This window comes from Nelumbo nucifera, chromosome 1 (assembly GCF_055504915.1).
Source record: "Nelumbo nucifera cultivar China Antique chromosome 1, China Antique-T2T, whole genome shotgun sequence".
Taxonomy (NCBI): Eukaryota; Viridiplantae; Streptophyta; class Magnoliopsida; order Proteales; family Nelumbonaceae; genus Nelumbo; species Nelumbo nucifera.
This window is the reverse complement of record NC_142649.1, coordinates 198,586,352-198,600,992: the sequence shown is the minus strand read 5'-3', so window position 1 is coordinate 198,600,992 and position 14,641 is coordinate 198,586,352. Positions and strand designations below refer to the sequence as shown.

General features: G+C 35.9%; 1 protein-coding gene across 1 annotated transcript; it reads left to right on the top strand.

Annotated features, from left to right (window-relative positions):
- The first annotated feature begins 10,330 nt into the window (after positions 1–10,330).
- Positions 10,331–13,889, top strand: LOC104602356 (transcription factor UNE10-like). Its single transcript, XM_010266010.3, has 6 exons — positions 10,331–10,837; positions 11,042–11,720; positions 11,865–11,960; positions 12,069–12,134; positions 13,047–13,403; positions 13,497–13,889. The coding sequence occupies exons 1-6, from the start codon at positions 10,731–10,733 to the stop codon at positions 13,581–13,583; spliced, it is 1,392 nt and encodes a 463-aa protein (XP_010264312.1). The 5' UTR covers positions 10,331–10,730; the 3' UTR covers positions 13,584–13,889.
- The last annotated feature ends 752 nt before the right edge of the window (positions 13,890–14,641 follow it).

The window sequence follows — 14,641 nt, the reverse complement described above, 5'->3', positions numbered from 1 at the left end:
ATTCAACCTGAGCTGGCCGGGTTTTCATAAGCATCGGTCGGTTTTGGGTTGTACAAATTCATAAACCGATGGTTTGGGTTGGTTTCGATTTTCTTGTGTGAAAACCGAAATGACCCGAACTGAACCGACTTAGTTTCTACTTAACTAAGTTGTCTCTATCCTAATTCCTAATTACAACCTAACCTAGTCTTCTAGTTCTTACTTAGCTAAGTTGTCTCTATCCTAGTTTCTATAGTCTTTTATACCAAATAGGCAACCAATTAGGCAATTACAATTAGAATTAAGTGTCATTTTTTACTTAGATTAGAACTTAGAAAGTTTCTTGAAATATACAAATTTCAGCTTTCTTTCTATAAAACAGTTTGACTTTCTATTTTCTTAATAACTTTTGTTTTCTATTCTAATTCTAACTTGGTCTGCTCCCCTTAGCCCCTCAACTCAAGCACAATCTCTATTCTCTAATACAATTTGACTCTCAACTCAAGAATCGAAAATTTAAAATTTCAAGTTCTCAAGTCTCAACTTCAAGACAGACATCATTTGAACTTGGCTCTCCCAACTCCCATCTTCTCGAAGTTCTCATTCTCTCAACTCAAGCTCAAGTCTCATTCTCAAAGTCTCAACTTCAGTCATTCAAAGGTTAGTATTTTTTTATTTAATTTTTTTTTTTAATTTAATGCATGTTACAAGTTGATATATTTTATTTGTGTTTTGTTTAAGTTTAAGCTTTGAAAAAAATTCCGGTTAATGATGATATATTTGCACAAAAAACTTCAGTTTTGTATGAAAAACCTAATCTATTTAAATATATATTTCGGTTTTAATTTAAATATATTTTATATTTAAAACTGTTAAATAAAGATATTTCGGTTTTGCATAAAAACCGAAATATCTGAAAAAATCTATATCTAAAAAATATATATTCTGAAATATGTGAGATATATATTTCCAGAAAATATATATTCCAATATATTTGTATGCATATTTTTGTTTATATATATATATATATTTCTAAAATACATATTTCAATTTTAAATATATTTTAAGAAAATATCTTAAAAACTTCAGTTTTCAGTTTTCAGAATAGATATTTCCTTCTAGGCTTCTATGTCCTTTTTGTACAGGAGCAAAACCGAAACCGACCCAAACTGATCCAACCCGATTCAAACCGAACAGGTCGATTTTGCTTAACATTGGGTCAGTTTCGGTTTCCATTTCAGGTAACCCGACCAGGTCGGGTCAATTGGAAAAACCCCAATAAACTGACCTAACCCGACCCGTGAACAGTCCTACATTGATCTTTGGTAATTACTAATTGAACAATAAATTCACATAGGATTGGTGAGCTTACAAGAGGGTGCGTGTGTGGCTATATGAGCTAAGCTTTACGTTGCATTAATGAATTTATTGTAGCATTTGCATATATATATATATATATAGTGCGTGTGTGGCTATATGAGCTAAGCTTTACGTTGCATTAATGAATTTATTGTAGCATTTGCATATATATATTGGAGTTCTAATATTATATTTTGGCAAAACTTATGATACATCTCTACACTCTGCAGCAAAAGATGTGGACTGTTGATATCTTTGATTCATGTTTTGTTATATATCAAAGTATATTTTGTTAAATACAAATATACACTTTGTAAAACGTGAACCCATGAAAAATAAGATCTTTAATTTGATTGGGTAAGACCTGAATTTCACATGTAACAATTACGGGTAAATTGTTAAAATCTCCCTTCTACTTTTTTTTTTTTATTTTTTAAGACTTAAAGTAATTTCATTCAGTCAAGAAATTGATATAGATACAGAATAATTGACAATAAAGCCAATCAAGAAAATCCAGATACAATTTTTCAAAAAAAACAAAATATAAAAGTGAATGAAGGAGAACATAAAGAACTTCTGCAACCAAATTACATAAGGTGAAGTAATAATCACCAATAAAAGTATTAAACCAGCACATCTTCAATCCACCAAAAATAGAGAGAGAAAATGATAGAAGAGGTTCCCAAAAGAAACTGCAAGGTATCAGTAAAAGTATGATTGAGAGTAGTAGATCCGCAAAAGACGGCAAAATCCCAAACATTACAACCATTACCAGAGAATATAACCGCCATCAATAACTGCATTTGTTGGAGAACTGCAAACGGAATTAACCATGGATGACAAACACAAAGCAGCAACCACTAGTATCGATCGCCCAACATAGGATCAAAGAGAAAACAACCCCCTTGTCAAAACCCTACTTTATGCTAATAAAAGCACAAATACCATTCTTTATGCTAATACCACTATCCTCCCCTAAACTTTAGGACATTGTTGCATTTACATCCTCTCCATTAACTCAACGTTAGAATGTCAATTGAAATTGCAGTTGTTATTATCTCAACATTTTAAATGTCAAGATTGCCCTTAAATAAAAACATGTGGTTTTACACTAACCCAAATACCCTAAAAAGAGTCATCTATATCTGCTTGAATAGTATGGGTTAGAACCCACCCTAACCTTCACCCACTTCAACCTACCCGCTTTGATCCCATATCCACCACGTACACTCAATATTTTTCTCAAAACACAAAAAAAAAAAAAGAAAATGGAGACACAAAAATTGATAAAAAAAAATACTAACAAAAAAATGTCAAAAAACATAAAAAGCGATATGCTTTTTCTGAAATATATTTCAACCAAAATATTGGAATTGCATAAAAGAATACATAAAACGATAAATTTTTTAAAAAATCATTATACATCTCAAGTAAAAAAAAGGCAAAAGTTGTAGACAATAAAAAGATGATAAAAATAAAAAAAATATATATTTCAATTACAAGTAGAAAATATAAAAAATACATAATTAAACAAACTTTATGATCAATATAATTAATAGGGAAGAACAAATTTAGAAGCCAATTTAACATTCAAACGATCAAAGTTGGATATTTTGATAATTAATTTTGCCCATTTATGTTAGCTCAAAATAATGCAAGGGGTGCATAGCTGATAGTGCCTAGTGGAGGACAGTTTAATTTGGAAGGTATATGCCAAAAATAGCTTTGATAGAGGATGTGCCACCAAACAAGCCAACTGTCAAGGAGTTTGCCATTTGTGTGGTGTAAATTTGGCGAAATAGAAGCGGGATCTGCTCCTCACAAATGGGCGCCTTACATGTTCATTCACCGTGCATTGAGAATATCTCCTGTGAATAATAATTAATAAATATGGAAGATATTAAGATGTTTCCGATGTATGATAGAATGTACGTGTAGACGCCTGTGAGGCGCCAAGTGTGAGGAGCAGATCCAGTCTCGGCGAAACAATACTACCAACTTGTTCCCAAATCAATTTCACGAAGACTAATGCTTTGTGAAGTCAATAATAGTGGGACACGCTGTCCTTCGTAGTTCGTACCAGTGTGTGTTTGCACCCCGGTCCGTCAGCCAATCACGTTGCCCGTCGCTGGTCCCTATTTTTTGATCGAATGTGTCGACCACTTGATCCCTGATCGATATATAAAACTCACTGACCCCCACATGTACTCAATCAAGGCTCGCCCGACATCGCCCACACATATTTGAGTCATTTGAGTAGTGTTGAGCTGCGTGGGCGAATTGGTAATTGGAATCGACCAATTTCTAATCTTGACTCAAGATGAGATTGAAACTCTTGTTAAGTCCTTACCCAGCTCCAGCCGTCCAGGGGTTTGTAGTCGGAATCCAAATCGGAATGCGCTATTTTAATTTTAATTATTTAGTTGGATGGAATCTGAATTTCATTCTCATTTTTGTTGAAATAGTATTTTCTCATTTGAGGAAATGGCCATTTTATTCCTTGCCCCTCCTTTGAGAATGAAATTTCATTCTTTTTAATTTTAATTCCTATTTTCATTCTTGTCTGAACCAAACAAACAATGGGAATGGACCATTCCGATTCCAGAAGATTTCAATTCCAATTCCCATTCCGATTTCAACTACAAACCAAACAGACCCTTAAGGTAACGAATCGATGCTAATTTGCCAAGATTCTTTCCAGTCTCTGTAACTACTTGCATGTGGTGGATATTTGTTTGTCAAGTCATGACTCATGGCTCGGATCACACTAGGATTTGATAAGCTACGTACCCAAGCTGCAAACTAATCATTGACTCAGATTCTTACTAAATTACCAGTCTGTGCCAGTCAGGACTGTCTAAGCTCAAACAAGCTGCATCTATCCCTACTCCTTGGGTGGGGGTGGGCTGTTTGCTTATTTACCCATTTTTTACTTTTCTTCTTTTCCATTTTTTTTTTCTCTCTAGCTAGTAATATAATACACTCTCTCTCGCTCTCAACTGTTATCATTATTTTCGTATTATTATATATGTCTCGACTATGGAATATGATATATGAAGGCCTTAGCCTTTTGGTATATACATACTTGATTCATTAATTCATGATGATAAAATAAATTAAATGGAAATGAAGAGTGAAATTAAAGACGCACAGTCTTAATTAATTTCCCATCACGATCGATTCAGAAGTTTCAGCACTCAATAAGGAAACCGCTTTTTAATTTATTGGTGCTCTAATTAGGGCTTGCGGGTGTAGTTGGTTGTTCAATTTGAAAGGAAATTAGATTTGTGGCTGTAACATATTACGTACAATGAAGATAACTTAAAAGGATTGAGAATAAAATTACCAAATAATTTAAAGGGAAAAATATAAAAATCTCTCTGAAGTTTTTGACAATCATAAAAATCTTTCTTTTATTTTGCTTCATCTGAATTTTTAAAGAATTCGACAAAAATCTCTCTTTTATCACTAATTCAGACGAAAAGTCATTAAAATTATAAACATGCCCCTCAGTAATCGTTAGGGCATCATTAAAATATTTCAAAATACTGGAATTGTAAAAGTTTCAAAATATTGGTTCCTACTTTAGCTTTAAAGAAGCTTATTCAACTGTTCGTTTTGTTCCAACAATCGAATACCAGTGGCTGAAACAGGTGGTAGGAGTCGTGACATTACAAAACGATTTTTGTCGGCAGTCTGGCAGCTGTAGAAGCTATGAAAATGCTTGACGAGTTTTTAGCCGATGGCTTGCAAAAGGGACGGGTGAAGAGAGGAAGAAGGTCGCTTATGAGATCCAGTTGTAAAATCAAGCATGTTCAATAGGTCTTGTTTGGCAGATGCAGCACAATCCCCAATTTATTAAAGCTTCTATCCACGACTGGTCGATTAATACAAGAGACTGCCATGGCAGCCATGTCGAACCTTTCAAAACATTCCAAGAACAAAATGTTAATTGTCAAGAACAATGGATTGAGATTGATTTTGGACGTTCTAAGAGGAGGAATTACAAAACATTCTAGCAGCTGTTACATTTTTTTTTATTTTTATTTTCAGTTGAGGAGTAGAGGAAACTAATTGGAGAGATGTCAAATGCAATCTCTTCCTTGGTAGAGCTGATGAGGATTGGAATAGCTCATGGGAAGAAGAATGCTTGTGAGGAGAAAGCAGACCAAAAGAATCAAAGTAAGGCAAAACATAAAGGAGAAGAAGAAACAGAAGATGGGGAAGAAGAGAAAGAAAGGGGGAGAGAAAGAAAAACGAAGAAAATAGGAGAGGGAAGAGACGAGCGGAGAGAAAGAGAGAGCTTTGAGGAGGTTGTCGTTGCTAGTTATCAAAACTCTGTTTGTTGCCGCTGTGAAGAAGGTGAACAGTGCCTTTCGGTTGCTCTGGATTGATGGAAGAGAGCAGGGACAATGGGGATGGAGAAGAGAGATGGTGAAAGAAGAAATCAAGGACAAAAATCAGTGAGGGGAGATTGGGAGAAGGATTTCATGTCATTCCCTCGTTCTGCGACAAGAGGAAGGAGAAGCAAGGGTAATTCTGATATTTTGAAATATTTTAATGATGCCCTAACAAATAATCAGGGGCACTCTCATAATTTTAATGATTTTCCGTCTGGGTTAGTGACAAAAAAGAGGTTTTTGTTGAATTCTTTATGGAGATTTTTATTAAAGTGAAACTAAAAGAAAGTTTTTATGATTGAAAAAAACTTTAGGGGAGATTTTTGTATTTTACCCTAATTTAAAAGTTTTCTTACGCAATGCTTACACAAGTTGAGGTATGGTCCACCATGGATTTCCATGAATTTATCCACTTTGACGATCCATTAATTTCTTAAACATAATGGTGTACATGGTCCCAGCTTCAAATTATTAAATGAAATATAGCATATATACAATTATCTTTCCATTTGACTCAGTAATTGAAATTAAATTGATGATCTTACTCATTAACCATCTAGCTAGCCATATATATATATATATATATATATATATATATATATATATATATATATATATATTTCACATGACAGCATGCTTACGCCATACCATTATCCTGCTCCACCATTCAATTTCAACTAAGCATTTAGGTTATGTATAAATTAACTTTTTTTTTTTTTTTGTAATTTGTTCGTTAAAAAAATTTTCCCCATAGCCTTAAAGTTAAAAAAGGTGTATCATTTTTAATTAGGTCTCGTTTGGAAGAGCTTCTGCGTTTGGGTTGAACATTGATGCAGGCTTTCCGGATTATATCACCAAACATAAATGGGGCGCTTAATATATACCTGTGAACCCTCCCCTATCCCTTGCATTTGGGCCATACCTGTACAATATTTTGCCACCATGGTTTTAGCTTATGCTGAGTTTGGAAAGAATACAAATGCAAATATATACTGTACAAAGACATACAAAATAATGCAAAATATAAGATTTTGCACTCGTACATATTTACATTTGTACTCCTTCCAAACTGAATATGTAGAGTGCAAATATTAATCCATATATTTTAATTTGTATTATTTAATTTATATGTATTTTTACTGTACATAATTGAATTTATACTGATTCCAAACTGAGCTTTAATGAATTTACAGTTTGTTACGGTAATACCAAAAAACAAAAAGGGGTGTACCATTTCAGCAGAGGCATTGACTGCAAATTGATTATTGGAGAAAGGTAGACCAGGCTTTCAATGCATCTTGTCTATAAACTGTTTAGTCATTAGGAGAGGTACGACATGAAAAGGATATCTAATCATGTTTTTTTTTTTTTTTTTTTAGCTAGGCAACATATATCATGTTAGGTTTAATGATTTGGATTCATGATGAAGAAGATGATGATGAATCTTAGGAGAAAAAGAAGAAGACTTGAAAGCTGACATGAGAGGAATCAAAGGAGATATGATTTTTTTCTCGTGTACCAGGGATACACACACCAATCTGGATACACCATACCAAAAAAAATACCCAAAAGCTCGCATGCATGGAGATATGATGGAATCAAAGAAGAATAAAGGAATTACAATTACTTATGAGCCAAATCAAAGGAGTTCAATTGGTTTTCATAATAAATAAAAAAAATTCTCCAATATATATATATATATATATATATATATATATATATCCATGTAATCTGATATTCTTCATATAATATATGATGAAATAAAATAATGTATATAATCCATATACATAATTTCTCGAATTTGTTGAGATTTCAATAAGAATTCATGAAGAAGAAATCTGCACCAGGACAAAGAAATTGTCTTTCTTCTTCCCCCTATTCAATCTAGTACTAGTAGGTAATTATTTCTTATTCCTCAGGTTTCTTACACTGGTTTCTGATTTCTTTTTCTTTTTAAATTTTAATTGTAATGCCAATAATATGCAATGGTAGGGACCACTAAAAGAAAAGAATAGAAAGGACTATGCACTATAATAGGGAAGAAGAAAGTGAAGAATACAGGAGAGCTGAGGTCATATGGGTTGGAGGAAGATGAGAGAAGGAGAAACAAGAGGGAGAGAGAGAGACCTGGCAATTGGGTTGGATAGGTCGGGTTTGGGTTGGGTCAGTAAATGTTAGACCCTAACCCTAAATGTTCAGGTTAGGGTTGACCCATGGGTCAACTGGGGTCATCCCTAAAAATAACAGAAATTTTATAAAATAAAGAAAAATACATGAAAAATGTCAAAATTAAAGGAATTAATCTTAAAAATTACAAACATAAAATAAAAAAACTTGTACATTCAACAATTCAAAGAGTAACCAATAAAGAGTAAAAACTAAATAGTAAAGATGAAAGAGAGAAAGATTCTAAGAATACACAAATAATCCCAATTAGACCTAACAATCAGGTCAGTGGGTTGACCCATGACCCAACCCAATTTTTTCCAAGTTGGATTAGGTCAGGCCATTCTCAAATTCAAGTAACTAAATATGAGACCCTAACCCTATTTTTTCGAATTGAGTTGGGTCGGGTTCATGGGTTAGGTCAACTTTTTGCCAGGTCCACAATCATTATTCAAGAAGTATCTTTTTTTTTTTTCTTTAAAAAAATTCAGCAGCCCCTTGCATATTATGTGGTCGTATTCTTTTTGGTGGTGATACTTATCATGCTATTTTTTTTTTTTTTTTTGGCATAAGCTGTATCTTGGGTTGGACCCATTCAAATGATGATGGGTCATGATCCTCCTTGCACATATATATTACTAGTTAAAGGATAGGGTCTGAATATTACAAGTTTCCAATACTAAAACAGATTTGCAATAAGTATGAAAGTGAGACAAAGCTAGGGCAGTAAGTCGGGTTTGCTTGAGTTTAATAATTGAACCATGTGAGGGCTCACCCGTTTCTATTTAAAATTTAACAAATGCTCAGACCAAGCCGACAAAAGTTGAATTCCAAGAATTTAATTACGGGAATGTTTGGAACGATGGCCGTTTTTCAAAAAAAAAAAAATGGTGCTACATTGGATTTACATAGGCGTCTCAACAAATGCCCATATATATGAATGTTTGATTCAGGCGTTTATTGAAAAATTGGGCATGTTTCATAAATCAGGACCCCACCGATGCATGAAACGCTGAATCGGTGAACTGTTTCCCCCAACGGTTGACTGATGTGTATCCTATATGGTGCTTACCTGTCGGACATACATGAAAAACGGTAATGAAAGTCACCTTACCAAACAGCATAGTGTTTGTTCATTGCCTATGTGGCAAAAGCATTTTTTTTTGTGAAAAACGGGTCTTGAAAGCATGAGCATTTTTTCTTAAAAATCTATCCCAAAAAATGCCCACGCTTCGAAACACCATCTCCGTAGATGTATAATGGGAAAACTACTCAGAAAAAAGAGTGATTTTAATTCCATATGCCAATTAAGGATAGTTTAAGAAACTATTTTGAACAAACTTTCCTTATTTCTAAAGTTAATCCCACCTAATTCCCTGTTTTGTTTTACATCGATCAAATAATAATAAAAAAATACAAGTTTTTTTTTTTTTTTTAATATTCTGAAATACTGTTTCTTTATATTACTTCTCCAATTATTGTGAATGAAACAGAGCCTGAATTGAATTGTCTAACAATCAATAGAAATGTTATTTGATGTTTAAAAGCCCAAGGGTTTCTTTTATACACCCAATGTAAATTTGTAAGGGGAGATTTAGGTGGTGCTTGAGGCCAATAGATGGCGATCGGTGCCACATGATAACTACATTAGTAGTTCAAAAATCGTTGATTATTTTGATGTTTGGTTGGCCAAATTTTGAGAGCTCATCAAATTAGTTAGAAAACGATGTGGCATTAACATGGATATATAGAAAAAATAATTATCATAAATATAAAAATCATTACTAATAATCACAACCAAATAAATTTATTATCTCAAAACATGTCAATAATAGCACCAAACAAACAATTTATCAATTTCTAAGAAATCACGTGCACCATCGGGTCGACTTTTGTTCACCACTAAACCCTACCCGGATGACACAAGTGGAAATTTTTGTCATCCGATGGTGATGAAGGGTGAATAATGGTTGGGGGTTTGGCCATTCTCCTGTAAAAAGGGACAGGTGGAGGGATTAGGTTGGGGAGGCGCTTGGACCACGTGTCTTTACCGTAACAATTGTCCTCATCAGACGCGCTTTCCTGTTAATAGGATAATGATTTAACCGTTTATACGAGATATGACTGTGTCTACCACTTGCCCAATTCAAGGTGGCTGGGTTCTGACATTCTGATTCTGATTGGTCAAAGCTCTTCCAGCATTATACATGTTGCTTAAGTTTTAATAATTATTTACAAGTTACCGTAAGATACAAAGGTATCAAAGATATTCATTTGGAATCGTAGGCGTTTATTGCATAGGCTTCAATTTCAATATTATTTACTGTTTTGCTGATTTAGTGTCAACAAACTGGTTCATCATTACTTTTTTCATCAGTTTTCCAAACAAATCAAATACAAACGTCCACAGTTTCAAACAAACAGATACTTAAACATTATACGCTGTCTTAAAACTCCCCCCTTTTCTCTCTCTCTCTCTCTCTTTCTTCACCACATAATTAATAATACCTCTTCTCTTGCTGGTACTTTCTCATCCTCATCTTCCCCATGTTCGACTTCTACTTCTACCCACAGACATCTCATCTCCAAGCTTTCTTCTTTCCTTCTCCTCGTCATATCTCTCTTTCGTTCTCTATAATGTCACAATTCCTGCTGATCGGAATGCCCAAAACTCTCCTTTACACGAACAGTCACTTGAGTGCCAGTCTCGTCTCAAATCTCGATAGCAAAACAAAGCCTACTTCTGTGTGCGTGTATTGAGCGGTCCATCTCTCCACCATAAACACCAACGTCGGCATTGCCACTGCCTCAGTCTCAAGAATCAAGATGAATCAGTGCGTACCACGCTGCGACCTCGACGAAACTCCCACCCCCGCCGGGCTTACCACTCATCCCCACTCCAACTCCGATTCCGCTGCCACCGACGTTTCAATGTAATCCCCATCTCTCTCTCTCAAGTCTATATATTTACTAATTAACTGCATCAAAGCCATTTATTTTCATGCTCGTCAAGAAGGCCATAATCATTGTTATCATCGTTGTTCTGACCAGTATTTTTCTTCTTACTTTTATTATTTATTAAAAGATAAAGATTAGAATGTAGACGTGGTGGTTGTTGATGGTGGTCGTCGGCGCAGGTTGAACACCGAAGTAGTAGAGTTGACATGGGAGAACGGCCAAGTGGCGTTGCACGGGTTAGGTCCTAATCGGCCCATCGGCAAACCTCTCCCTTCCACCACCACCACGACATCTAAGTACACGTGGGAGAAGCCACGTGCAGGAGGCACGCTGGAATCCATCGTCAGCCAAGCCACACGCTTGGACCCCTCCAAGGTTCCTCTCACCGGCGGTGATGACCTCGTGCCGTGGTTTTATCCCCATGGCACCATCGCTGCTCAGCCCATCACTATGGACGCCTTGGTTCCCTGCGCAAACAGAACGACCTCGACTGATGACCAATCCAATCACGTGCCTGAACCGAACTCCTTGCGCCCGGAGTCTTCCGGTGAGGCCGGCACTGTCGAACGCCGCACCAAGGAGGTAGCACTCACCAAGAAACTTGCGAGGAAGGCTCTTGTGCCGGTTACACATGAGCGAAGTAGCAAGCAGAGTGTGAGTATCAGTGCTACCTTCGGCAGGGATAGCAGTAGGCATGATATGTCGCTTATTGATACGTACGAATTGGATCCCGACACGGGTTTCACCTCCAACTCTCTGGGCTCGCCGGAGAACACGAGCACCGGAAAACCTTCAGGCTCGTACAACAAACCTACGACGGTCGACGACCATGACTCGGTTTGTCATAGCGGATCTCAGGCAATAATTCTTTCTTCTTCTGTGTGAGTGCATGCTCCCATGGCATGCACACTTATTTTTTCTTAGTTGACATATTAATTTATACTCCAAATCAGTGCTTCTAATAATCAACTATATTTTTTTCTTTTTGTTATGTTATTAAAGAGGGAGCCAACAGGGTTAGATGAAGATAATAAGAAGAAATCTTTTACCTCAAGTAAGAGGAGCAGGGCTGCTGAAATTCATAACGAATCTGAACGTGTAAGTTGATCATATCTTCCATTAATTCTCTGTTTTTTATGGTTGGGTAGTTTTAAATCAACCAAAGAATTAATCATGACTTATGATTCTCCTTTTCCTCTTGTGTAGAAAAGGAGAGACAAAATCAACCAAAAATTGAAGACCTTACAGAAGCTGGTCCCAAATTCCAGTAAGGTATGATGACTATTTTCCTTCAATTTATGCCAATAAACTCTCTATTTAATGTAGGGAAAGGTACAAGATATTGAGAATCATTTATAGTTGTGACTGTGAGTAAGTTGGGAATCAAAAGGAAATGACCCAAATGAAACTAGTCCACATACACAATTGCAATGGAATGGAGACAACTTGATGAAAGACTGTTAGGTGTAGAGAGACAATCACCTACAGCCACATATATCAGTCCAGTGGCAGGGGCCACTTGTGACATACTACTTGTGGGGAATTGTACAGTTTCACACTTAGAGATAAATCGGTTACATATAAAGTAATGTAATTGTTTTACCTTTTGGGTGTATGCAACTGTCATTCAGATTTTCTTTCCCCTGAATAAACAGTAAATACTAGAGTGATGTTAATGGAGTAAGTACCAGATGTTATGGGTAGGGAATTGAGGGCTAAGACATCCCAAATCCTCAATTCCCAAGCTTGGAAGGGAGTTTCAGACTTGTAATCTTATTTATTACAGCAGTGCTGTGTTTCACCACAAATAGTATATATTTATTTCTCCACTGCAATTGGGTTTCATTCACCATTTTCAGTGATAATCATAAACCTGGGGCCTGTGGGTGCACTGTGCACAGGATAAAAGATGTATAAATGATATTAAATCCAGTTACATCTTAGTTACCAACAAAAAAGAAAAGATGGGAATTCAGTTATTGCTTAAGTGGGTAGGGGGAAAGTTGCCAAACAGGGGCCATTGCTTGATCCTGTTCAATTAATGGTAAGATCAATCTTGGGCTGGCAAGCGTGAGGAAGAGGGTTCGAGTCTGAGAGTGAGCCAGACCCAAATGTATTAAGCTTTTTGATTTTTCATTCCATGATACAAGATTTATATAATTTCTGGCCTTGGTTTTGTTACAGACTGATAAAGCGTCAATGCTAGATGAAGTGATTGAATACCTAAAACAATTGCAAGCTCAAGTCCAGATGATGAGTAGGATGAGCATGCCACACATGATGTTACCAATGGCCATGCAACAGCAGTTTCAAATGTCTATGTTGGCTCAGATGGGAATGACAATGGGGATGAACATGGGAATGGGTATGATGGACATCAATTCCATTGCACGACCCAACATCACTGGAATTCCCCCTGTTGTCCCCTCTGGTGTCTTCATGCCTCTGTCTTCATGGGACAATAACTCTGCGGATCGATTGCCTTCTTCATGCTCAATCATGCCCGATCCCTTGACAACATTTCTTTCTTGCCAGTCAAAGGTAAGGAAGGAAACACCATCTTACCTTATTGTTCAGCCATTAAGCAGATTTATTTCATATTAATAAACCAAGGTTGTTTTTGATTTCTTTCAGCCAATCACCATGGATTCTTACAGTAGTAGGATGGCTGCCTTGTATCAACAGCTCCATCAATCCGCAGCTTCCAACTCCAAGAGCTAGAACCAGGGACTACTCTAAGAATTGACAGTCCACACATTGACCAACATGGGTTTGAAGTGAATCTTAAAGGAGAATCATCGTTGTTAGAGAAATTGGATTTATTCCTTTTTGTGATGCTTTAATTAATTTCCATGTTCAATAGATATTATGTGTTCCTGTTTCTGACTTTCTTTCTCTCCGTGTGCACGCCTTCTGATATTGTGATCGCACTTTGATAATGTGGTATATACTTTCTGTACCTGAACCTCCTACACATTCAACGAACAATACCGGAATTGAAGTTTTGATCATTTGATTTATGCCTAATTAACTTGAGAAATATACGGTTTAGCATGCTTGGTGTCCCAGGGTTTGGTTTGGTGCGTTCAAAGTTGTACACTAGCTTGTTAATAATGGTAGGTGCATCCGAATCCGACCCAAAAGACGAAATCACAAATATATAGAAAAAACACTCCAATATGGATCTTTCTTATTCTTACAGAGTTACAGCTTGGGAAAGAAGAGTACTGTTTGTTTCTATTTTCCTGCAACTGTGTCCACCAGAGCTTTATATGTCTAGGCCGGTCCATCCATGTTTCTTCGCAAAAAGCAAACTTTGAATCACCGCCCTGCATTCAGACGGAGCTTTTTACGAGTTATTTGAGTTTGGATCATGCAGCTTCTAAGCCTATTCAACCTAAATATATATATATATATATATTTATATGAAGCTTGACTCACTATCGACCTCGATCGAATATATCAACTTTTGAGCTGAACTAAATTCAAACTCATATTTCTCTAGTTTGAATCAAATTTAAACTCAAACTCAAACCTCATGTTTCCCTTTCCCAGCCGAACTCAAATATTTAGATATTCAGCTCACATTGGCCAACACCCCATTTATTATGGTGCAGATTTTCACAATTTCAATCTATATGATTCCCAGGAAATTATTGGCGCGTACGAGTTAGTTGTATGATGACAAAAATAATTTATGGAAAGAAATATCTTACGAGGCTTAGCTGTTGGTCTCTTAAAATTGAAGCTTATTATACTTTTAAAATTGAAGCTTAAGT

What these genes read in the sequence shown, in the direction of transcription:
- LOC104602356 (XM_010266010.3), top strand. Translation starts at nt 10,731, where the DNA reads ATGAATCAGTGCGTACCACGCTGCGACCTCGACGAAACTCCCACCCCC. An exon ending in TTCATAACGAATCTGAACGT is followed by an intron (nt 11,961 to 12,068) that starts GTAAGTTGATCA and finishes CCTCTTGTGTAG; the next exon opens with AAAAGGAGAGACAAAATCAA. An exon ending in TTCTTTCTTGCCAGTCAAAG is followed by an intron (nt 13,404 to 13,496) that starts GTAAGGAAGGAA and finishes GATTTCTTTCAG; the next exon opens with CCAATCACCATGGATTCTTA.